Source organism: Toxotes jaculatrix, chromosome 8, assembly GCF_017976425.1.
Source record: "Toxotes jaculatrix isolate fToxJac2 chromosome 8, fToxJac2.pri, whole genome shotgun sequence".
NCBI lineage: Eukaryota > Metazoa > Chordata > Actinopteri > Toxotidae > Toxotes > Toxotes jaculatrix.
Genome location: NC_054401.1, coordinates 2838729 through 2864362, shown reverse-complemented (window position 1 = coordinate 2864362; position 25634 = coordinate 2838729). Strand labels below are relative to the sequence as shown.

Genomic DNA, 25634 nt, shown 5'->3' with positions numbered 1-25634 from the left:
CAAAATCTTTAGGGGCCTGAAATCAGAATCTGGCAACAGCAGCAACCCGACCTGATATCAGCACACACATTTTCAAGTTCCCTAAAATAACAATGGTCACCACTGTAAAAGCATTACTATCATTTGTCTGGTGAATTATGGGTGACCATATAACAACAGAAAAATGTTATTTGGACTGATGTGCTGCAGTGTGTGTGTGTGTTTTCTGATAATTATTAATTTTGTGTGTGTGTGTGCTTGTGTTTCAGACCTGCTGTTTGGCGTTCCTGGAAAGTACACGGGGGTCAGTCATTACAACAGGAAGAGGGTGGTGACATACACAATCACTGTAGTGTTGTCCAGCTATGATGCAAGGTGAGTTAAATATGCAATAAATAAAAAATAAAAAAAATAAAATAAAAGACATTTTTTTGTCTGTGGCACAAAATATTAGCTTTCACTGTTTTAGTGCAGTCTGCTGTGACAAATGTCTTTGTTTTTAAGTATTATTTATTTTAGCACAGAGTTGCTGTGTGTCACATGAAGGAAAGGTGGATCATGCAATTTTCTTAACACATCCCTAACTGGTTTGCTTTTCCTTTGAAGTTGCACGCTGCATTCATTATGGCTGTGTATTATGCTTACTGTGACTTGTGTAGCATATTACCCCATAGATTTGGAGACATTAGTTTAACAAGCACAACTTTTTTTTAGCCTCTTCACGCTGCATTTTAGACTTTGAGCCTTCAGGTTAAATTTAACTAAGGTGCTGGGTTGCTTGTCTGAGCTTCTCTTCTTTTGCCAGTTGAGCAAAATTTCACCTGAGATAAAGACTAGTAATCATCAGTATCATGCTACAGTATCCTTTCAGTAGCTGTATACAGTTCATCGGTTAGTGAGCTGCATTTGCAGTGCTGATGATCCTGATCTTGAGGTCTGTGTGTATCCAGGTTCCTGGGCAGCCTGCGGGCCCGTCTGAAGCAGCTCCACCCGTCAGCCAACTGCAGCCTGAGAGACGACCACATGGTTCACGTCCACTTCAAGGAGGAGATCGGCATCGCTGAGCTCATCCCCCTCGTCACCACATACATCATCCTTTTTGCCTACATCTACTTCTCCACACGTTAGTCCAACTCCCACCTGCTCTGTCTGTGGCCCGTGTATCTTGTTCCACCATGACTCTTTTCCTTCTTGCTTTCTTTCACCGTCATCGCTTAGTCTTTGAAATGTGCCAAAGATCCAGACTCAGGCCTACTGCACCTTTGTATGAGCACGTGTGTTTGTGGGCCAAGGTTGTTCCTGTCTGGTGCAGGGATAATCCTCACACAGGAACATTGTACTAACACCTCAGCAGCTTCCCAGTACAAACATTAGTTCTTGGAACAAACACACACATACCACAAGTACAGAATTAATATTGTTGTAAGGAAAATTAAATTTAATTACAAAAAAAAGCGCGCGCGCACACACACACACACACACACACACACACACACACACACACACACACACACACACACACACACATATATATATATATATATATATCCCCCATGTTGGAGAATATTTTTTCTCCTTTGCATAGCAATAAATTACACTTCCTTTCTGTTCACCAGGGAATTTGAGAATTAATATTTGAATGCAACAGTTGTATTTATAGTTTTAGTGTCCTGTCGTTAACATGGCTCCTTTGCTCCCTGCAGGTAAGATTGACATGGTGAAGTCTAAGTGGGGCCTGGCTCTGGCTGCTGTGGTCACAGTGCTCAGCTCACTGCTCATGTCTGTGGGACTGTGTACACTGTTTGGGCTGACACCCACACTCAATGGAGGGTAGGACTGCCCACTTCTTTCTTATATACTAAAGTTTTACCAAAGAGGTTTTAACTCTGTCCTTGTTAGTTTGTCTGTCAGCACTACACCTCAAAAAACCTTTGCCACACCTCGACACAGGTTGTAAGATTTTATCAGTTCATCAAAACTGGCTGTAGTGGAAATGAGACTGCTTAATAGAACAATTCATCTCCAACTTATTTATGGGAAGTCACAGGAAAATAGTTGAATTTAGCTTGTGGGTCACAGGCCTCCTTATGTCCTCTGTAACTGACATTCAAATGTATCCTGTTAATATTTACAGCCCCAACAGGTCGTTAATGTTTCATCATTATCTCTTATCATATTCAGAGAAAGACAAGGACAGGTCCTCACGCACACGCACGCACACACACACACACGCACACACAAACAATCATGACACACACACACACCATCTTATTGACTTCCCACTTCCTCTGCCTTGACTTTATATGGATCTGCGTTAATGTTTACAGCAGCTTGGCTAAAAGTCAGTGTGTTAGTGGGGATAAAAAAGAAGGGACAGGGCGTGGAAGTGGGGGGGGGTTACGTGAGGGGGCGGGGATATACTAATATTGACACTTAATGGTTGTCCAATCACTTGAGGATCATTAAAAAGCAGACATCGTGGCGTGATAACAGCACACTGTTGTCCAACCACTGGCCAAGATCCACGCAAGTCCGCTGTGGGCTGTGCTTGTTCTTTGTGTATTTGCATAAATACACATCAAGGTCAACATAACCAAGCTATGCATGCAGACGTACTGCGTACTCATGGTTCACCCCACTCACAGGGCTGCTGAGATAGTGGTAGTGATAGGTTGTGTGTGTGTATTTATCATATACTGTGTTACTGGGTGCGTCTGATGTAACGTGCAGAGCTGCTGACTCCTCTGTGACCCAGTTATACACTTACTTCTATAGAACGTCAGCTCTTAAACTTATTTCTCTTTACACCTCATCAGAGGGGGATGTTCGCAGCAGACAAGTGTCATATATCGATAAATAATTCAGAACATGGTTGATTCTTTGACAGGAACAGAACGCTTGTTTTTAAAATGGTTAGTGTAGTTTAGACCACTGTTTATGCAACCTGACATTCAGAAGTGATTCCTACTTTTTTTCCATCATAGTTTTGAGCTTGCAGCTGTTTTACTGTTTTCTCGCTGCAGGGAGATTTTTCCATACCTGGTGGTGGTGATCGGCCTGGAGAACGTCTTGGTCCTCACAAAGTCCGTGGTCTCCACACCTGTTGACCTCGAGGTCAAACTCCGCATTGCTCAGGGTGAGAACAGAGTGTGTGCTGAGTGTGTTTGCCTCAGGTACAGCAAGGCTAGCTACCAGATGCCGACTCATCAGAACATTTGTCTGTTACACTAGTCACCAAATAGTTGTTCTGTTCTTTTCTAAGAAACTCTAGGCTGGTGAGTGTAGCTTGCTTAGCTTTTGGAGAGTCCTACAGCATAAATTGAGAATATCAAGTATCTTCTCTTTGTTTTCTAAATGTTGCACATTGTTTCTGCAGGCCTCAGTAATGAGAGCTGGTCTATCATGAAGAACATGGCCACTGAACTATGCATCATCCTCATTGGATATTTCACTCTGGTGCCAGCTATCCAGGTAACTGTGTACTGCTACTTGTAAAACATGACAAAACTACTAGAACTATCTGAGAACTAATTTTCAATCACATTAGATTGTGTACTGTTGGCAGAAACCTACTGTCTTGCTCATTTTTAAGATGCAAGCCCAGGCATTTTAAAAGCAAAGGGTACTGCTGTGTTAAGCTAACCAGTCTTCATGGCATAGGTTTGTCAGAGTGAGAAATGCTAACATGTGGTTAGCCTGTGCAGTGGTCTGATGTCTCCACTGGTCTCTGTGTTTTTGTAGGAGTTCTGTTTGTTTGCTGTTGTGGGGCTGGTGTCTGACTTCTTCCTGCAGATGTTTTTCTTCACCACAGTGCTGTCTATAGACATCCGCCGTATGGAGGTGAGATCTCACACACTCACATACACACACAAACTTTGCACAACACCAAGCATCGTGCAGACTTTTCCATTTAGCTGGTACAAAAAATATTCTGTATTGTGTACTGTTGAGTAAACCTTCACTCGTAGTGTAGATGGTCTGTTGGACCAACCAGAATCAGAATCTTCAAAACAATGTTAAATGTTGTAAAATTAACTGCCGGGTTTCTCAAAGCCTGGCTTATGATTATTCTTGAGGGGAACTGTGTGACAATCACCGCAAAAGTCTGAACACAAAGATAACATGAAAGTGGGACCGACACAAACAACTTGCATCTTCCGCATGAGCTGATACAGGATGCACAGCAGGTCAGGTGGCGGTCACAGGCCCACATGCATTCACCACATACTTTTCAGATTACTGTTTTCTCCACATGTGCTTTTCTCATCTAAAACCTCTTACTGTTCCACTGTTGGTGTTTTTTCTTGTCTCACACATACTGAAGCCTTTCACTGGTGCTTAGCTCAGTGCCAGGCTGCATTAGAAATGAGCATTAGAACCATAAACCTCTACATTTACACACACAGAAAAATACAATTAGCTTTAAACCCTTAATCCTTTGAAGAGCAGGTGGTTTATGTAAAATATGTGATTAATATCTGTTTTCATTTTTGATTGATCTGTTGACTTTATTTTTTAATCTGTGTTTGTGTTGATTCTGTGTGCAGTGACATAAAACTCTGGAAATGAGCAAACACATTAGAGAAACTGAAACTGAAATATTTTGTGTTGTTGATAAATTACTTAAACAATGAATTGATCAAACAGTTGGTGATTGATTGTTAGAGTTGCACATTTACAGGCAGAGAGAGGAAGGATTAATCATTAAAATCAGCTGGTGCTGTTTTTGGCAGGAAACTCTGCCCACTGTTTGGCCTCAAATCTACACAACTTAAAAAAAATGTAAAAAAGGAAAAAAATGAATAGAAAAAAAAAAAAACTCCGGGAAATCAAATCTCTAAACCACCTCATTCACCTCCAGCTGGCTGACTTGAACCGCCGCCTGCCGGCCGAAGCAGGGCTGCCTCCACCCAAACCAGGCCCACTGCGTCCACGCGAGGCCCCCCCTCCACCACGACCCTCCCCCCACACAATCACCCTGCAGACCCCGGCCTTCAGGAACCTGAGGCTCCCCAAGAGGCTGCGTGTGGTGTACTTCCTGGCCCGTACACGCCTGGCTCAGCGTATCATCATGGTGAGAGGAAGTATTCAAATCTGATTGTAAATTTGTAGTGTTTTGTACAGCCTGCTGTCATTTAACAGTCAATATTTATTAAATTCAAGAGATACCCATGAAAGGTAACCTTCTTTTAGACCCCTCTCCAAATAAAATAGAAATAAAAATGATTTGATCTGATCAACATTTGTTCAGTGACAATTCAGTATAACAAGCCGAAGAAGGAAATATGCCGGATGATCTAAAGATACCCACGATGATGTATTTTGTGATTACAGTGTGTGAGTGTGATCATAAATTAAATGAATGAGAGAAATTCCTCTTAAGGTAAAGTAGGGTAGGTGGGAATGTTGTTTCCAGGTCTCAGTGATCATCAGTTGAATTAAACAAAAGTCAGCGCAGCTCAAGCAGAAATCTTAGATAATCCACCATCACTGACTGATCATTTGCTTCATTTCCAGGCTGGCACGGTCATTTGGATCGGCATCCTCGTCTATACTGACCCGGCCGGGATACGCACCTACCTGGCTGCACAGGTATCTGATCAAAGCCCTCTGGGAGATCCTGGAGGAGGTGGCATGCCCCCCCACCTGGGTGTGGCCCCTGTTTTCCGTGGTGGAGATCCTACCAGTACCCTCAGTATCCACCCTGCACCAGATCCAACTCCCATACCCGAGAACCAGTCGCAGGGCCACCACGGCTCAGCCAGGGCAGGGTCCCTCCCCCATGCCCCACCTGCGGTGCCTCAGATCACCTGGGGGGCGGAGGATGAGGAGGGCTGGAGGAGACTGTCCTTCAGGCACTGGCCATCACTCTTCAGCTACTACAACATCACTTTAGCCAAGAGGTGAGTGGTGCAGGAGACCTGTTTGGTACTCATCAGTCACAGTGTGCAGAATTTTTTTTTTCTTTAGTTTAAGATTTAAAAAAAGTGTTTTTATTTGCCGCAAAACAAATGAGTTACCTAAGGGAGTCCGTGTTGGTTGACAAATGACTGAGGAGATGTTCTACGTGAGAAGACAGAGAGAGATCAACATATGGTTTCATTTAAATTTCACCCTTTTAAATTTTCCTTGAATCACTTTAAGGTTGGAAAAATCAGCTTATTCCACATTGTTTATATCTTTATATTATGTGTTGTGTTATTACTGCTATTCCATGAAGCTTTATGATGTTTACACAACTCAGCAAACAAAGACTGCATGTTTTTATAACTGCACCATTCCAACAAATGTCTTATGCATCATTAAAGATGCATCTTTTTTAAGTTTAGCCAAACACATTTAGTATCTTTGACATTTGACTCAGCAAAGATGAGGCTGTGCAGTGATAGTAATCACTAATGTGACTGTTTCCATCAAATGACACAACTATCTTAAGATGTAAAATATACAAACCAGTAACCTGTTTCATATTCTTTCTGTTATACCTCAACAATCAGCAGTGCTAACATTGCCAATTTCTCAGGCACTGTCAAACAACAACTATAACATGGCAGAGTTTAGCTGCTGGCTGATACTGTATTTATATCTTTATTGTGTTTCCCTTTCCAGGTACATCAGCATCCTGCCTGTCATTCCAGTCACCCTTCACCTGAGCCCCCAGGAGGCCATCGAGACACGTCACCCTCAGGACACAAGACATCCTCCACCACCCATTCCCAAGGTCTCTGCAGATCTACAGACCGACCTCACCCTTTACAAGTAAGTTCACCAACACACACTTACGCACCACCTCCACATGAATATAAAAACTTAACAGGCTTTCTGATGTGACCATAAGAGCTTGTGGTCTCGACAGAGATCATCAGTCACAGCGGTGCATCATAGATCCAACATAACAAGTTAGTTTCAGCAGCTCAACAGGAGGTTATTTGTAAAATTCAGACTCAGGAAAGACTGCTCTCTCACTACATGGCAATGGGAATTACAGCAGTAAGTACTGAAATACTCTGATCACTGACCAGTTGAATGTAAATGTGTTTAATTTATTATAACAGTTTTTATGACTGTGAAATAAACTCTGTTCAGTTTATATTGTTTGTTCAGTGGCTATAAAAAAACATTCAGCTCCTTTAACTCTGTCATTTTTTTATGGTTTTACACATTGACTCGCAGTGTAACCAGGCTTTTTTTTCTTTACAACCTGGTCTAAGTCAAGTCAGTTTTATTTACATAGCATCAAATCACAACAGAAATGATCTCTGAGCAGGAGGAAATAGTACAATGTCGGTACTTAATAATATCTCTTAATAGAGCTGATGTCCAAGCACTCAAAAAAAAATATTTGGAAAAAAATTTGGACAAAAAAATACACACACACTTATACACAGCTGTGTAAGCAGAGGCCAGAGACCTTCAAGTTCTCTGGCCTTGGGTCTTTCCACCAGGATGTCATTGAACTGATTGCACAGTGAACATTGAAACCTTTGTTGAAGTCCCTTCTGCAGCATGAGGTGCACTGTGTCAAGTGTCACTGGAGTGATTGTTATCTTATCTGAAGCAAAAATAGAGACAAAGAAGCAGAACAAAGAGAAAGGGAGGGCGCTTGTTATCGGTGCCTTCAGCAATATTGACTCTCGCTGACTGGACCAGCCTAGTCAACTGGTTGTTTTTAAGATACCAGTGATCTGTGACATAACAGTGCAGAAGAAGATGGTTTGTATAGGCTCTGAACTTTTAGAACAAATAAATATGCTTGTTTCTAAATATAATTTTTTTTTTCCCTGCGATTCAAGATGTGTCTTGAACTTATTTGGCCCCGTTGTAACATTTGACAGTTTATCCTGCAGGTGAGAGATTCAGGTGTGTGTAGTTATAGTAAAGTTTTCCACGTGATCAATAATCAGTATCCTTCATTGTGAACTGAAAGGGAAAATCTCATCATATTTATCTTAGAGGAAAAAATTAATTTGTCACATGAACGACTTCACCTTTTTGTTGACTTTATAGCAGCGTTTTGTCGCGTTCCTAAGGTTCAGTCTCCTGTTCCACTGACATATGTTATGACACATTTATCACCGTACACGATCCCTCCCTGCCTGTTTCACCCACAGTGTCAGGGTCTGGAGTTTAGCTTTCGCTGAGCTCTTAGTGCTTCAGTGTTGTGTAAGGCAGTGTGTTGTTACCCTGACTGCCAAGTGGAAGGTGAAGTTCTTCATTTCATCTTTGGACAGGAGATATGAAGGTTATCAACCGATGAGGGGTCAGGGTCTTGACCTTCACAGCGAAGTGGCAGCTGAGTTTATGTCTTGTTTAGATGACCCTGAGACGGAGAGAAGGCCAGTGTGATGAAGGCAAACATGCAGGTTGCAACACTGTGAGAGATGCTGGTTTAAACATGTGTTTTTTTGTTTTGTTCAGGCAGTTCACAAGTTCAGACAGTTCACAAGTTCTTTTACAGTCAAATGAGAGTTAATCTGGATTTCCTCAAATTTCCTCAGGCCTCAAACAATGAGCTTAAAATCAAAGAATGGAAACCGTGTAGTTATCTTCTACCTGAGGAACGAGTGGTCAGGTTTAGTGACAGTGTTTAAACCACTTAACCAACACCACTCTGTCACATCCCCTCCTGATGGCACCTCATGCATAATGGCAAAGAGAAAAAAAGCACATGAATCGATAAAGAAAATAATCCTTGGCTGCAGTACTATTTCTTTTCTTGTCGTGCAATTTTTCAATCTTCATTCCCGCCTCCGTTACCCCGCAGTGTCTTTGTGTATTTTTCAATAAGATGAATGTTTAACAGCAAACAGATCAACCTTCCAGGGTTCACAGCTTTCAACTGCCAGAATCACAGTATAGTGCTATGATCTGATGTTCAAACACTCAGATTTCTCACTCTGTGTACGTGCTGCTAGCCCGACGGGGTAGAGCTCAGCCGCTGCCAAGATCAGATTTGATTCCTTCTGGTGTTAAGTAGAAACTGGTCTGAACACACGTGAACGTGTGCTTTGGATGGCTGTTTCCTTGTTAAGCTCAGTTTGTTTCGACTGGCACAAATCAAACTCATCCCTCCCAACATCTGCACCTCCGGCCTCAAGGAACAGAGATTATTATCACCCCAGTCTGCAGCTTCTCTCAGCTTTACTGACGTTATTTAGCTGCCCGGCTCGAACCTTCGCTCTCATTTCTTTTGTTGTGTATGTTTTGGCTGCAACAGGCAGCAACAGGCAAGAGGCAAGCTCTCAAAACGTCACCCTACAAGAGGACCAGACAGTAGACAAGACAGAGACTAGAAGAGTTCTGGGTTCATGTCCCACCTTTCTCTCCCCTATTTGTTCTGTTTTGAACTGTAAATTATCTAATGAAGGCAACTCTCCCTCCTAAGGCTTTACTGACTCCTGAAATCAGGTAGTTCTCGCCCTGTTTCAGAGCAGCGAGCCGGGTTTTTATGGACTGGTATTTCAGGCGGAGTAGGTCACACTCCTCTGGCAGGTTTCATCATCACAGTTATGCCACATTCCTCTGGAAACGGTAGAGCGGGCAGATTTGCTGTGCCATGCTTTTGCCAGTACATGGTAGGACTGGGTTTGGGGTGGAGGCGGTGGGACCACTCAGATCTGTCATTTCTCATTTTGCCGTGAATGAGAATTTGTCACTTTGCTTTCTTTTTTTAGTTTTTTTATTGTAGACACACATGTAGCCAGTGTTTATAGTGCTGTAGGCTGTAGACTTCTAAAACAGTGCTCATATAAACATGGCTCTCACAGCAGATTTTGCATAAAAACATGAATTTAACTTTAACTTTATGTAGACAGTAAATAGACTCAGCGGATAAGTGTCAGAGTCTAAGGCTTTCATAGTTTATGGTCTTAATGTCAGTTGGAATTAATGAGCTCATGGGTTTTTTTCTAACAGGATTTTAAAATGTGATGGGAGGAGTTGGAATGAGTTACGAAGAGGTCTGATAGAGAAGACTGAGCAGTTCCTGTTATTTTGTATGTTATTAAAGTCATTGTGTTGGGATGAATTCATGGAACAGTCGTGATGGGGAACTGAAAATGTTTAAAGAAGAAAATGAAATGTTGACCATGGTGACGGTGCAGGAATACGTCCTCATCTGGCTCCTCCTTTGTCCCTCTTCCTACCCAGGGTGGCAGCTCTGGGCCTGGCGGCAGGCGTCCTGTTGGTTCTTCTGCTCTTCTGTCTCTACCGAGTTCTCTGCCCACGTAACTACGGACAAAACGGTGTAGCCCACGGCCACCGGCGCCGAGGGGACCTGCCCTGTGACGATTATGGCTACTCACCACCTGTCAGCGAAATCTCACCACTGCTGTTGAGGGGCCACAGTATGGTGAGAATGGACTCCAATAGAGAAAAAATATGGCATACACGTAGATTAGACTTTTTTCAAAACAATAGTATGAGACTCGGTGGTCAAAGTTACAGGGTGCTGGCCAAAAAAAAGTTATGAACTGCAGCTAGATTATTTCAAGGTAGTGGAAAACATCTGAAATCTTGAAATCAGCACTCCCTGCTTCATGCCCTGTCTCTCTGTCCTGCAGGATATCGAGTGTTTGGCCAGTGACGGGATGCTGCTGGCAAGCTGCTGCCTGGCCGGACAGATTCGTGTTTGGGACGCCCAGACTGGGGACTGTCTGACCGTCATCCCGAACCACGGGTGAGTCAGTCACGATAAACTTTGACAGTCACTTTGTCCTCTAAATTTGTCTGTAATTTAGCAAACCTGAAAAAAAATCTACTGTCGAGTAAAGTAATTTCAGTTGCCATCTTCTTTTTTGTATGATTTATTTGTTCAGATCTAAATATGTAAAAATGGTGACACTGTTTTTAAATGACCACAAACGTCAGCAGATATTTTTGTATTGAAGTTTATTGCACTCTATTGTTCTGTCATAGTATCAGGTATACAAATTTATCTTTCTCAGTAACACTCAGTAATATTTGAGGTGACCTCGTAGCTAACCCTGACTGAGTACTCTGTCTCGGTTTCAGGCTGAGACGGAGCAGCAGCAGTGGTGGCTGGGACCAGCGGGACGGCTGGGACAGCATGAGTGGAGCCGCAGAGCTAGAGGGTTTAGGCTCTGAAGGTTGCGACCGCTCCATCAGTGGTGACGGCCTATCTGAGGACGAGGGCTACCCGCTGAGGCGCCGCACAGCTCTTGCCCGGCCGACTCTATTCACCGACCAGCCAGATCTCACGCCGCTCATTGACACCAACTTCACCTGCCAGCCGCCCTCCCACCTCTCCACCCCACCTAGGGGAGGGTTTGACTTTGGAGGTCTGGTGGAGCGCGCCTACATAGAGCACGAGCCCCCCTCACCCTCTACCTACCCCTCTCCTTCCTCAGCCTCCTCCTCGCCACCTTCAGGAGCTCAACTCCAGAGAAGACCCAGCTTAGGGGATGCATCCGGCCCCTTTACCCAGGAGAGGGCCTCCGCGGCAGGGATGCAAGCGATGCCAGACTGGGAAAGCTCTGTCTGGGCCATGGAGCTGAGAGGAAATCTGATAGCAGCTGGGAGGAGCAGTGGTAAACTGGAGGTGTGTAAAGTAAAACCTGTAATTATAACTTTGAAAAGAGGCAGTCTAGATTTACATGCCTCCGCCCTCCATACATATTTTAAAATGCAGTCTTCCAGGCGTTAAATGAAATCTCATTTGTCCCACTCTAACGTGGCCACAGCTGTGGGATGCCGTGGAGGGGTCGTTGCTCTGCAGTAATGAAGATGGTGTCTCGGGGATCACAGCTCTTGCCTTCCTCAACAACAGGTTAAACATGCAAACACACACACGGAAACACACTTGACACTTTAAGCCGCACTTTCTCAAACATGACTGTACTTGATCCTGAGACTCCGCGTTTCTCTTCTTTCTCAGAATCGTAGCGGCTCGACTGAATGGGTCCCTAGATTTCTTCACTGTTGAGATAAACAAACCTCTGGGTCTGCTGCAGTACAGAGGTGAGACTCAGCAGCACAACTCTGTGTGTTTCATTACATCTGTGTAGTGATGTTTTTATTTTGACCAGTAATGGCATTGGATTTTGGACATTTAAGACGTCACCTCGGGCAGTGGGAGTCTGCTGGAACTTTTTACAGTTTTCTGACATTTTATAATTCGATTAATTTAATCGCTCAGTGAAGAAAATAATCTGCAGATTCATTGGAAAATGTAAATAATCATAATTTGCAGTCATACTACAAATACTCCAGAGACTGGAACAACTTAACAGACTCTCCCAGATATCGAAAGTTCTCTGTCTTACATGTTTCAAACATAATCCCAGATAATTCTGGTTTAATAAAGATTAAACAGGAGCTGGACGTGAAGATTACTGAACATTTATTGAAAAAACTGCATGTCCTCCTCCTGCAGGTGCCCCGGGGCGCAGCAGCATGCCTCCGTCTCCATGTTACAGCAGCGAGGACGTGATCAGCCTCCAGCTCACGCGCTCGATACAGTGCGCTCACCAGAAGCCTATCACGGTGCTGCGAGCGGCCGCCGGGAGGGTTGTCACTGGCAGCCAGGACCACACAGTCCGGGTAACAGACTCGATTAGCTTCAGAGTCCTCGATCCTCAAGCACAAACTTTAAGTACAACAAACACTAAAGACGTCAAGAGTCAGAGCTTCAGCATTTTTTTTTTCAGTTTTCTTTTTACTGAACAGCAAAAAAAAAACTTCCTGGGGTGATTTACTGCCAAATCTGATGTAGATCTAGTTCTACAAACACACACAGCATAATACAGAATCTACAGACATTAATAAACAGTCTTAGTTATGTTACTGTCCAGTCCTTACAAATCGTCTCTATCTGTGATGATTTGTCAGGTCTATCGTCTAGAGGACTCGTGCTGCCTCTTCACCCTGCAGGGTCACTCTGGAGGGATCACAGCCATCTACATAGACCAGGTCAGTTGTGCACCCTACACCCTCCCTCTAATACTATTCTATATCACAACAGAAGTATTAGTTTTTAGTTATTATTATTACCCGTATCAGTCAAACTTTTAGTCTCCTGTGAGCATGATTTTGTCTGGCTGTCTCTGTCTCAGACGATGGTCCTGGCGAGCGGTGGGCAGGACGGCGCCATCTGCCTGTGGGACGTCCTGACAGGGAGCCGGGTCAGCCATGTTTACGGTCACCGCGGCGATGTCACCTCTCTGGTCTGCACCACCTCTTGTGTCATCAGCTCAGGACTGGATGACCTCATCTGTATCTGGGACCGCAGCACTGGGATCAAGCTCTACTCCATACAGCAGGTACTGTAGATCTGATCTCTGGTTCTTTCTGATTTCGATTCTTTAAATCAATGATTCTCAGCCTTTTTTGTGACCCTTTAATACAGACTGTTGTCTTCATGTCCTCCCCTCTTGTCACAGGTTGTAAGTCTAACACATAGCTATAGTGAAATGTGAAAATTTGATGATTTTTCCTTTAGATTAATTGTTAATAATAAATCTCTTTCTGTTTGTATATTGGATGTAAAATGCAGGCAATTTTAACATTATTCTGAGCTCTGGGACCTTGTGATGGGCATTTTGACACTTTCTTGGTTACAAAAAAATCTGTTATTCAGAAACATAATTCATAGAGTAAATGATAATGAAAATAATCTTATATTTGTTGCCTTAAACTACAAAAACGTGTACCACAAAGTTTGTTTTTTTCTTTTCCTTGTGAGTCAGACTAACCTCTTTCTCTCCCCTCAACAGGAGGTGGGATGCGGGGCCAGTCTGGGAGTGATCTCTGAGTCTCTCCTAGTCACAGGGGGCCAGGGCTGCGTCTCCTTCTGGGACCTGAACTTTGGGGACCTGCTGCAGACGGTCTACTTGGGCCAGAGCAGCGACGGCCAGGGCGTCCGGCAGCTTCTGGTGCTCGACAACGCCGCCATTGTCTGCGACTTTGGCAGCGAGCTCAGCTTGGTTTATGTGCCCTCGGTGCTGGAGAAACTAGACTGAGGAAGAATAGATGGCAAGAGTGGATGATGGTGGGAACACTCACTAAAAAAAAAAAAAACATGCAGTCAGAACATCCTTTTCCTCTTCATCCTTTCGACTTTCCCACAGTTTTTTGCTTTCTTTTATGGTTTCTGACTCCCGGATGAGGCGATCATTAGACCGGTTTCCATGTACAAGGCGTTCTGTTGTTTTATAAAAGTGAGATGTTTTAGCTACAAGCCTGGATGTAATGAGGAAGAAAATTCTGAACACTGTGCAACCTGCTGCATTTTATCGGAGGAGGCCGACAGACCTCTGACCATGACATTTACGAGGGTCATGAGGTTCTGCGTTGTGAGAAAGGCTGGATGTTTCTCCCTGAGAGAGGATCCACCAGTCACCAGTTTGTGCTTTTTGTGTGCGCGTGTTTGTTTTGTGGCTCTGCCCTCTATGCTGCTGACACGGGTGGGGCTTCACAGGGACCCCACCCGCCCAGAGAGGAAGATAAAACTGTCTCCTTATTTTTTTTTTAATATTCCTGCTGCCGCCGTGCAGCCACAGTGAGCTTGACAGGTTTACAGCCTGTTGGGATGAGCTAAGCAGTTATACATAAGTGTGTGTGTGTGTGTGTGTGTGTGTGTGTGTGTGATTGAATGAATGAATCTAGGTTCTTTTTATGGTAAGAGACTGCTGAGAACAAAAACTGATTGATTGGTTATGAGTGAAATGTGCGTGTGAGGGAGAACTGATGATTACTGTATAAAGTAAACCTCCAGAGGGGGCTGTTTTTATATGTATAAATCTATTATTTATTAGCGATACATTTTTGAATAACAGTTTGTTTATGAATGGCTAATCCCAGCTCTTAAACAAGAATATAATAATGTGGGGATAAATGTAAGATGGTGATTATTTCTTTGGCAGGGTTGGGGCTCTGGTTATAAATTGATTATTCGTAATATTTACTGGAAACACTTTAGTGTTTGTTGTTATGGAGTTGGGGGCTGTAGGGGTAGAGGTTCCTCCTTTTATCCCAGCTTCGGCCTCTGATTCTGGGGTTACTGATGCTGTACGAGGGGCCCCTGGGGCCACTCTGCCCCTGTGTGCTACACCTTCATTAGGCTACCTCCATTTTCCAAACTGCTTGAATTTTGGATGACAATACTGACGTCGTCCTGCACAGGCTGTCATTGGCTGAAGTCATGTTTACATTGGCTACCGTTATGTTTTATAAATTGTGCCCTTAAGAGATTTTTTTTTTTTTTTTTTTTTGTAAATCACGGTTAACCTCTAACTGGTTAAACTTAAACTGTTTCCATTTTGCCCGCAAACAATGACAGAACTTGCTGTACTATGTCCTACATCAGGACTCACAGTACATTTTGTGGTCATTGTCATGTTGTTGATGTGAACTTGAGTGGAGTTGTCTTAAAACCTGTTTCTGCAGCCAGGCAGTGAAAATGTGAAGAAAGGCAACACATAGACAAAATAGACAGTTAATATATCCACCTAAAGACTCACTGTCACTTTTTAAAACTCTGTTTTATGCAGCTATAAGATAATATTACACGTATTTCCTCAAATAAAATCGAGTAGTCAGTTAAAAGCAGGGTCTCCAGTTATGGCCTGTCTCCAATTATACTTATCAAACAGAGGAAATAAGAAATATAGACATGTCTCTGATACAAGCCTGCTTCAGATAAAGGCCTGTGACCTTCTGCAGTTGAGGTAAATAAAGGCCCCCTGTCACTGTTTGAGGAAATACGATAGAAATATTTACACAAATGCTGTGGTTCAAACAGTTTGCAGTGTTGTGGTCCATTTATGGTGCACATATCCAGAAAACTATTCAACAGGTTTGGGACCAAACGGGGGGGGATAATAGAATTTGCAGTTTCACAGTTTCTTGATCAACTTTTCAATCAGCCCTAGATCTATTCATAACTCAAAACAATGACAATAAACAGTAAGTGTCCAGTTTTAAGGGACATGGAGTAATCAGCCACTGGACACAAGGAAGAAATGCTCAGTTTCTACAAATCCTTTAGCTTTGAGACTGTGATATTCTCTAATTCGCTAATTTAGATATTGAACTTATGCTAGAATCCCAATTAACAAGTTCCATAGAAAGCGTTAATAAGGTTTTCACACCTGTTCATAACACTTTGAAAGATGTATGACTAGTTAGTCTGATCTAAAAGATGATCTAGTACTACTTGGTGTGTTCAGTTGTTTCTCTAAATCCTAAAACTGTGAAAAATGACACTGTAATTCTGTACACAGGTGGAAATCCACAAATAGTCCGCAGTTAAATTATTTAATAGCTCGTCTACTCAGTCAACCAACATGCTGAACTTCACCCCTTTACTCTGGTAACCTGTGCAGAGACCGTGACCCTCCAGGTTTAAGACTTTTCCCTGACTGACACCAACAACATCCAGAATGTATTTCTTCCAAATCATCCATCATCTACTGTATCTGCGCCAATTGAATGTAATCCCAGAAGGTGTGACAAACCAACCAACCAGAAAACCAGCAACTAAATCTTTCACAGTATCGTATCGCAACTCTAATTCAATGCACTATTAACCCTCTCTGACGCGTTATGCTCACACACACATACACTAGGCACTTACACAAACATGAGCTTACACACAGGAAAAGTGGACGTACAGTAACTATAGTAGACGTGCAAACCAAGTTCACAGCTGCAGACGTGCCGAGGTAGCGAGTTACAGGTCTGGTTTCATAGGGATGCAAGACCGGATGGTTTCCATTCTGCACAAAACAAGCAGCTAAAAATGACCTTCAGTGTCAGGATTCACATTTTTACTTCAATCTTTAAAGACACCTGAGGTACTTGCATCCAGCAGAAACCAAGCCTGTGCTCTCCACGGCGCTGTAACCGTGTTAAAGTTTTAGCTTTGTGGTTTCTGTTGTAAATGGTAGACGAGAAAGTTTTAGAGTTAAAGGTTTAGATTAAAAACTTAAAGTTTTTAGATTTTATGTTTATTTTTAAACTTCTGTTTTCTAGCAATGTGAATTTAAGGTAAAACTAAGGTTAGACATTTCGGAAAATAAAGCGTGTTCACTTTCTGGCGGAGAGTTTAACGAGGAGATCGAAACCACTTCGTTTAACGTCAAGCTAACAGGTAGCGGCTAGCAGCTGGTACAGTTAGCTTAGCACTGAAAACCGGTGCAGCTAGCCCGTTTGTGCTTCTCATATGTTAGCATACGGTAAGCTAACAGAGTTTACCATTGGTTTGTCTAAAAGACAGTTAATCGGTCCTTTATTTTTAAGTGATTTTCAGAATAATCAAAAACTCTTCTAATCATCTGGATGAAAAAATGTTCGCTCGGCGGCACGATTAAAAATGATTTTTATCTAGAAGTTGCAACTTCGCGTCCTAGCCAGGAAGCTGACGACAGCCATCTTTGGTTTGATTAGGAAACTTGACTCGAAATTTGGGAAACGAAGTGACATTTTTTTAACATTCAGCGGACACAATAAACTTTTTTTTTTCACCCGGGTGATTGGAAGAGATTCTAGAGAGACCTTCAGATGACCAGAACATTAATATTTAGTTATATTTCAGAGAAGCCAACATTAACTGGTAACATGAATGTATGCACATACACCGGAGGCACAAACCGATGCTTGGAAACTGTCCACTCGGGAACAACAAGGCAACATACTGTACATTACAATATTCCATTTTCAGGCATGATAGAGTCCATTTTTACAGACACAGATCATCAGACATTTTAATGTGCTGTGCTCGCTGATCTTTACCTGAATGTTTAATGTTGCTGCATAAAGTACTAATCAGATATTTGGGATTTCTCTCACCTTTTTTAAAGACTGAGTAACACCACAAAAAAATATATCAACAAGCACATCAGAATGAATTCAGAGACTGAGACCTACTGAGCCTGAAAATGGAAAACAAAATGCATCAAATAAATATTGTCCAGTAGTTGGCCTTTTTGTCACCACCACCAGTATATAACCTCATATTTAACAGAGAGATAATGAGTGCTGTCAGTCTCCTCGTCCAGCTAACTCTCCACCAGAAAGCAAATTAAAGCGTTTTCCAAAATGTCCAACTATTCCTTAAAGGAGGGAGGGAGGGTTTGTGTGGCAATTTCAACTGAATCTTTGCTTCTTGTGAATGTTTTGGTTCATCACATATGGACTAGGCCTTGCAACAGACTATATCCAGCAATACTTTGTCAGGCAATGAAAATGGTTCTGCCCAGTTTGTTTCAGTAAACCACGCTTCTTGTTGCCATTCAGCTCCAAACATACCTTGTCATCCTGTTGCTTTCATTCATGCAGCTGTACAGTGATACCATATCAGGATTTAGTGGATGCGGCCTTCACATCCTTTTCTCCTTTGAGTTGTTAAGGCAGGAAAAAAAATCCTGTGGCAGCACCCTCACAATAAAGGCAGACATCAAATATTTAATGTGTTGTGGTCCACAGCTGACCCTCCACCAGCTGCCTAAACAAAGAGAAATCATATTCCACGTCATTTCTCACAGTTTAGACCACTGTCAGAAAAATCAGAGCTGTGGCAAAACACAAAAACTTTAACAAGTCTGTAAATCCCCTTGTCTGCCCGCCAGCCTCCTCCTTTCATTAGCAGGCTACAATCTACACAGGCTGTAGTAGTGGAGGTAACTTATTTACTGTTTTGTAACACAAAAAAAGCGCAAGACTTTTTACTAATTTTCAAATAAAGAGGCTTTGATACAACATTTGTCTGTCTACTGGATTTATTTTATATTTTTATAATAATGAATGATTAGTGACATTTTTATTTTTGGAATAATTAACTTTATTTAATATATTTACAGTGTTACAGACGAAGAAAAATAATCAACTTGTTAAGACGTGCTGATTTGTATGCTCCTCTGTGTTACCATGATGACTGAGCTACACGCACTGATTGAATTTAGGGGGTGTTGTGTCTTAAAAAAAGTTCCAGTTTGCCTGCTTCAGCTCCATGCATCTGTGGCTATGATAATGGAGTGTGTGCTGGGATTTTTTATTTGATCCGGGCCTTGAAGTGCAGAACAGGTTAAGTCTGGATTATGAAACCCTCATCAATCAATTATCATTTGCTGCCACCTGGAGTCATAATGTGAAAAACTGCCTATTGTAGTTTTAAATTAACCTTCTCCTGGAGCATGTTCTTCCTCTGCTGTCTCATCTTCTTCACCAGCAGTGGGAGATCTGGGATCCCGCTTCCTGCCTCCAGCTCCTGCAGAGCCACATACAGCAGACAGAAGGTGCCAGTGCGGCTGACGCCCAAGCTGAGGCAGAAAAGGCACAGGCTGATTAACCACACTTTAATCATAAAGTAAGAAAACCTAATGAAAAATGCCGGTGCACTGAAATTTTGTCTCTGCAGTGATCAAATGATAATTAGGAAAACTACATCTTAATGTCCTGCAACAATAAAACCAGCCTGATTTGGTCTGATTATTACAAAAGCTTATGGAAAGTTCAAATGTTGCTCAAAAAACTGGAAAACTTCTGAGAGAGGGCAAGATTTTCTGTAGTCAACCAACTGTAGTAAGTCAACCAACATGCTGAACTTCACCCCTTTACTCTGGTAACCTGCACAGAGACCATGACCATCCAGGTTTAAGACTTTTCCCTGACTGACACCAACAACATCCAGAATGTATTTCCTCCAAATCATCCATCATCTATTGTTTCTGCGCCTATTGAATGTAATCCCAGAAGGTGTGACTGGTCTGGTTTCAAAAGGATGCAAGGCCGAATGGTTTCCATTCTGCACATAACAAGCAGCTAAAAATGACCTTCAGTGTCAGGATTCATATTTGTAATTCAATCTTTAAAAACACCCGAGAGACCTGCATCCAGCAGACCTCAAAATGTCATAAAAAACGTCATAGTATAGTAAGGCGTCAAAATCGGCCAAATTTTCCAGTTTTTTGAGCAACATGTGCACTTTCCATAAGCTTTTGTAATAATCAGACCAAATCAGAAATGTCAAAAAAAATTTTGACCTCAAAATGTCATAAAAAACGTCATAGTATAGTAAGGCGTCAAAATCGGCCAAAAAAAGTCAAAAATTTTTTGACCTCAAAATGTCATAAAAAAAACGTCATAGTATAGTAAAGCGTTTTTTTCGGCCAAAAAAAGTCAAACTTTTTTTTGACCTCAAAATGTCATAAAAAACGTCATAGTATAGTAAAAGGTCGAAATCGGCCAAAATATATCAAAAAAAATTTTGACCTCAAAATGTCATAAAAAACGTCATAGTATAGTAAGGCGTCAAAATCGACCAAAAAAAGTCAAAAATTTTTTTGACTTCAAAATGTCATAAAAAACGTCATAGTATAGTAAGGTGTTTTTTTCGGCCAAAAAATGTCAAAAAAATTTTTGACCTCAAAATGTCATAAAAAGCGTCATAGTATAGTAAGGCGTTTTTTTCGGCCAAAAAAAGTCCAAATTTTTTTTGACCTCAAAAAGTCATAAAAAACGTCATAGTATAGAAAGGCGTCAAAATCGGACAAAAAAAGTCAAAATTTTTTTCGACCTCAAAAACTCATAAAAAACATTATAGTATAGTAAGGCGTCAAAATCGGACAAAAAAAATCAAAAAAAATTTCGACCTCAAAAAGTCATAAAAAACGTCATAGTATAGTATGGCGTTTTTTTTCGGGCAAAAAAAGTCAAAAATTTTTTCGACCTCAAAAAGTCATAAAAAAACGTCATAGTATAGTATGGCGTTTTATTCGGGCAAAAAAAGTCAAACATTTTTTCGACCTCAAAAAGTCATAAAAAACGTCATAGTATAGTATGGCGTTTTTTTCGGGCAAAAAAAGTCAAAATTTTTTTCGACCTCAAAAAGTCATAAAAAACGTCATAGTATAGTAAGGCGTCAAAATCGGAAAAAAAAAGTCAAAATTTTTTTCGACCTCAAAAAGTCATAAAAAACGTCATAGTATAGTATGGCGTTTTATTCGGGCAAAAAAAGTCAAACATTTTTTCGACCTCAAAAAGTCATAAAAAATGTCATAGTATAGTATGCCGTTTTTTTCGGGCAAAAAAAGTCAAAATTTTTTTCGACCTCAAAAAGTCATAAAAAACGTCATAGTATAGTAAGGCGTCAAAATCGGACAAAAAAAGTCAAAATTTTTTTCGACCTCAAAAAGTCATAAAAAACGTCATAGTATAGTATGGCGTTTTTTTCGGGCAAAAAAAGTCAAAATTTTTTTCGACCTCAAAAAGTCATAAAAAACGTCATAGTATAGTATGGCGTTTTTTTCGGGCAAAAAAAGTCAAAAATTTTTTCGACCTCAAAAAGTCATAAAAAACGTCATAGTATAGTAAGGCGTCAAAATCGGACAAAAAAAGTCAAATTTTTTTTCGACCTCAAAAAGTCATAAAAAACGTCATAGTATAGTATGGCGTTTTTTTCGGACAAAAAAAGTCAAAATTTTTTTCGACCTCAAAAAGTCATAAAAAACATCATAGTATAGTAAGGCGTCAAAATCGGACAAAAAAAGTCAAAATTTTTTTCGACCTCAAAAAGTCATAAAAAACGTCATAGTATAGTATGGCCTTTTTTTCGGGCAAAAAAAGTCAAAATTTTTTTTGACCTCAAAAAGTCATAAAAAACGTCATAGTATAGTATGGCGTTTTATTTGGGCAAAAAAAGTCAAAATTTTTTTCGACCTCAAAAAGTCATAAAAAACGTCATAGTATAGTAAGGCGTCAAAATCGGACAAAAAAAATCAAAAAAATTTTCGACCTCAAAAAGTAATAAAAAACGTCATAGTATAGTATGGCGTTTTTTTCGGGCAAAAAAAGTCAAAATTTTTTTCGACCTCAAAAAGTCATAAAAAACGTCATAGTATAGTATGGCGTTTTTTTCGGGCAAAAAAAGTCAAAATTTTTTTCGACCTCAAAAAGTCATAAAAAACGTCATAGTATAGTAAGGCGTCAAAATCGGACAAAAAAAGTCAAAAATTTTTTCGACCTCAAAAACTCATAAAAAACGTCATAGTATAGTATTGCGTTTTTTTCGGACAAAAAAAGTCAAAATTTTTTTCGACCTCAAAAAGTCATAAAAAACGTCATAGTATAGTATGGCGTTTTTTTCGACCTCAAAAAGTCAAAAATTTTTTCGACCTCAAAAAGTCATAAAAAATGTCATAGTATAGTATGGCGTTTTTTTCGGGCAAAAAAAGTCAAAATTTTTTTCGACCTCAAAAAGTCATAAAAAACGTCATAGTATAGTAAGGCGTCAAAATCGGACAAAAAAAATCGAAAAAATTTTCGACCTCAAAAAGTCATAAAAAACGTCATAGTATAGTATGGCGTTTTTTTCGGGCAAAAAAAGTCAAAATTTTTTTCGACCTCAAACAGTAATAAAAAACGTCATAGTATAGTAAGGCGTCAAAATCGGACAAAAAAAATCAAATTTTTTTTCGACCTCAAAAAGTCATAAAAAACGTCATAGTATAGTATGGTGTTTTTTTCGGGCAAAAAAAGTCAAAAATTTTTTCGACCTCAAAAAGTCATAAAAAACGTCATAGTATAGTAAGGCGTCAAAATCGGACAAAAAAAGTCAAAATTTTTTTCGACCTCAAAAAGTCATAAAAAACGTCATAGTATAGTAAGGCGTCAAAATCGGACAAAAAAAGTCAAAATTTTTTTCGACCTCAAAAAGTCATAAAAAATGTCATAGTATAGTATGGCGTTTTTTTCGGGCAAAAAAAGTCAAAAATTTTTTCGACCTCAAAAAGTCATAAAAAACGTCATAGTATAGTAAGGCGTCAAAATCGGACAAAAAAAGTCAAAATTTTTTTCGACCTCAAAAAGTCATAAAAAACGTCATAGTATAGTAAGGCGTCAAAATCGGACAAAAAAAATCAAATTTTTTTTCGACCTCAAAAAGTCATAAAAAACGTCATAGTATAGTATGGTGTTTTTTTCGGGCAAAAAAGTCAAAAATTTTTTCGACCTCAAAAAGTCATAAAAAACGTCATAGTATAGTAAGGCGTCAAAATCGGACAAAAAAAGTCAAAAATTTTTTCGACCTCAAAAAGTCATAAAAAACGTCATAGTATAGTAAGGCGTCAAAATCGGACAAAAAAAATCAAATTTTTTTTCGACCTCAAAAAGTCATAAAAAACGTCATAGTATAGTATGGTGTTTTTTTCGGGCAAAAAAGTCAAAAATTTTTTTGACCTCAAAAAGTCATAAAAAACGTCATAGTATAGTAAGGCGTCAAAATCGGACAAAAAAAGTCAAAATTTTTTTCGACCTCAAAAAGTCATAAAAAACGTCATAGTATAGTAAGGCGTCAAAATCGGACAAAAAAAGTCAAAATTTTTTTCGACCTCAAAAAGTCATAAAAAATGTCATAGTATAGTATGGCGTTTTTTTCGGGCAAAAAAAGTCAAAAATTTTTTCGACCTCAAAAAGTCATAAAAAACGTCATAGTATAGTATGGCGTTTTTTTCGGGCAAAAAAAGTCAAAATTTTTTTCGACCTCAAAAAGTCATAAAAAACGTCATAGTATAGTAAGGCGTCAAAATCGGACAAAAAAAGTCAAAATTTTTTTCGACCTCAAAAAGTCATAAAAAACGTCATAGTATAGTAAGGCGTCAAAATCGGACAAAAAAAATCAAAAAAACTTTCGACCTCAAAAAGTCATAAAAAACGTCATAGTATAGTATGGCGTTTTTTTTGGGCAAAAAAAGTCAAAATTTTTTTCGACCTCAAAAAGTCATAAAAAACGTCATAGTATAGTATGGCGTTTTTTTTCGGGCAAAAAAAGTCAAAATTTTTTTCGACCTCAAACAGTAATAAAAAACGTCATAGTATAGTAAGGCGTCAAAATCGGACAAAAAAAATCACATTTTTTTTCGACCTCAAAAAGTCATAAAAAACGTCATAGTATAGTATGGCGTTTTTTTTGGGCAAAAAAAGTCAAAATTTTTTTCGACCTCAAAAAGTCATAAAAAACGTCATAGTATAGTATGGCGTTTTTTTCGGGCAAAAAAAGTCAAAATTTTTTTCGACCTCAAACAGTAATAAAAAACGTCATAGTATAGTAAGGCGTCAAAATCGGACAAAAAAAATCAAAAAAATTTTCGACCTCAAAAAGTCATAAAAAACGTCATAGTATAGTATGGCGTTTTTTTCGGGCAAAAAAAGTCAAAATTTTTTTCGACCTCAAACAGTAATAAAAAACGTCATAGTATAGTAAGGCGTCAAAATCGGACAAAAAAAATCAAATTTTTTTTCGACCTCAAAAAGTCATAAAAAACGTCATAGTATAGTATGGTGTTTTTTTCGGGCAAAAAAGTCAAAAATTTTTTCGACCTCAAAAAGTCATAAAAAACGTCATAGTATAGTAAGGCGTCAAAATCGGACAAAAAAAGTCAAAATTTTTTTCGACCTCAAAAACTCATAAAAAACGTCATAGTATAGTATGGTGTTTTTTTCGGGCAAAAAAGTCAAAAATTTTTTCGACCTCAAAAACTCATAAAAAACGTCATAGTATAGTAAGGCGTCAAAATCGGACAAAAAAAGTCAAAATTTTTTTCGACCTCAAAAAGTCATAAAAAACGTCATAGTATAGTCTGGCGTTTTTTTCGGGCAAAAAAAGTCAAAATTTTTTTTGACCTCAAAAAGTCATAAAAAACGTCATAGTATAGTATGGCGTTTTATTTGGGCAAAAAAAGTCAAAATTTTTTTCGACCTCAAAAAGTCATAAAAAACGTCATAGTATAGTAAGGCGTCAAAATCGGACAAAAAAAGTCAAAAATTTTTTCGACCTCAAAAAGTCATAAAAAACGTCATAGTATAGTAAGGCGTCAAAATCGGACAAAAAAAATCAAAAAAATTTTCGACCTCAAAAAGTCATAAAAAACGTCATAGTATAGTATGGCGTTTTTTTCGGGCAAAAAAAGTCAAAATTTTTTTCGACCTCAAACAGTAATAAAAAACGTCATAGTATAGTAAGGCGTCAAAATCGGACAAAAAAAATCAAATTTTTTTTCGACCTCAAAAAGTCATAAAAAACGTCATAGTATAGTATGGTGTTTTTTTCGGGCAAAAAAGTCAAAAATTTTTTCGACCTCAAAAAGTCATAAAAAACGTCATAGTATAGTAAGGCGTCAAAATCGGACAAAAAAAGTCAAAATTTTTTTCGACCTCAAAAACTCATAAAAAACGTCATAGTATAGTAAGGCGTCAAAATCGGACAAAAAAAGTCAAAAATTTTTTCGACCTCAAAAAGTCATAAAAAATGTCATAGTATAGTATGGCGTTTTTTTCGGGCAAAAAAAGTCAAAAATTTTTTCGACCTCAAAAAGTCATAAAAAACGTCATAGTATAGTATGGCGTTTTTTTCGGGCAAAAAAAGTCAAAATTTTTTTCGACCTCAAAAAGTCATAAAAAACGTCATAGTATAGTAAGGCGTCAAAATCGGACAAAAAAAGTCAAAATTTTTTTCGACCTCAAAAAGTCATAAAAAACGTCATAGTATAGTAAGGCGTCAAAATCGGACAAAAAAAATCAAAAAAACTTTCGACCTCAAAAAGTCATAAAAAACGTCATAGTATAGTATGGCGTTTTTTTTGGGCAAAAAAAGTCAAAATTTTTTTCGACCTCAAAAAGTCATAAAAAACGTCATAGTATAG

General features: G+C 39.6%; 1 protein-coding gene across 3 annotated transcripts in view; it reads left to right on the top strand.

The window, feature by feature from the left end:
- Positions 1-18696, top strand: part of LOC121185626 (SREBF chaperone) — a 30546-nt gene extending 11850 nt beyond the window's left edge. For all 3 annotated transcript variants that reach the window (XM_041043893.1, XM_041043892.1, XM_041043891.1), the window contains exons 6-23: positions 249-354; positions 930-1102; positions 1683-1809; positions 3003-3115; positions 3356-3450; positions 3721-3819; positions 4841-5053; positions 5497-5882; positions 6589-6738; positions 10129-10330; positions 10542-10657; positions 10993-11539; positions 11682-11767; positions 11876-11958; positions 12374-12540; positions 12829-12909; positions 13053-13259; positions 13713-18696. In XM_041043893.1, the coding sequence (XP_040899827.1) occupies positions 249-354; positions 930-1102; positions 1683-1809; positions 3003-3115; positions 3356-3450; positions 3721-3819; positions 4841-5053; positions 5497-5882; positions 6589-6738; positions 10129-10330; positions 10542-10657; positions 10993-11539; positions 11682-11767; positions 11876-11958; positions 12374-12540; positions 12829-12909; positions 13053-13259; positions 13713-13958 (3197 nt within the window). In that variant the 3' untranslated portion in view covers positions 13959-18696. The remainder of the gene's footprint in view (positions 1-248; positions 355-929; positions 1103-1682; positions 1810-3002; positions 3116-3355; positions 3451-3720; positions 3820-4840; positions 5054-5496; positions 5883-6588; positions 6739-10128; positions 10331-10541; positions 10658-10992; positions 11540-11681; positions 11768-11875; positions 11959-12373; positions 12541-12828; positions 12910-13052; positions 13260-13712) is intronic.
- The last annotated feature ends 6938 nt before the right edge of the window (positions 18697-25634 follow it).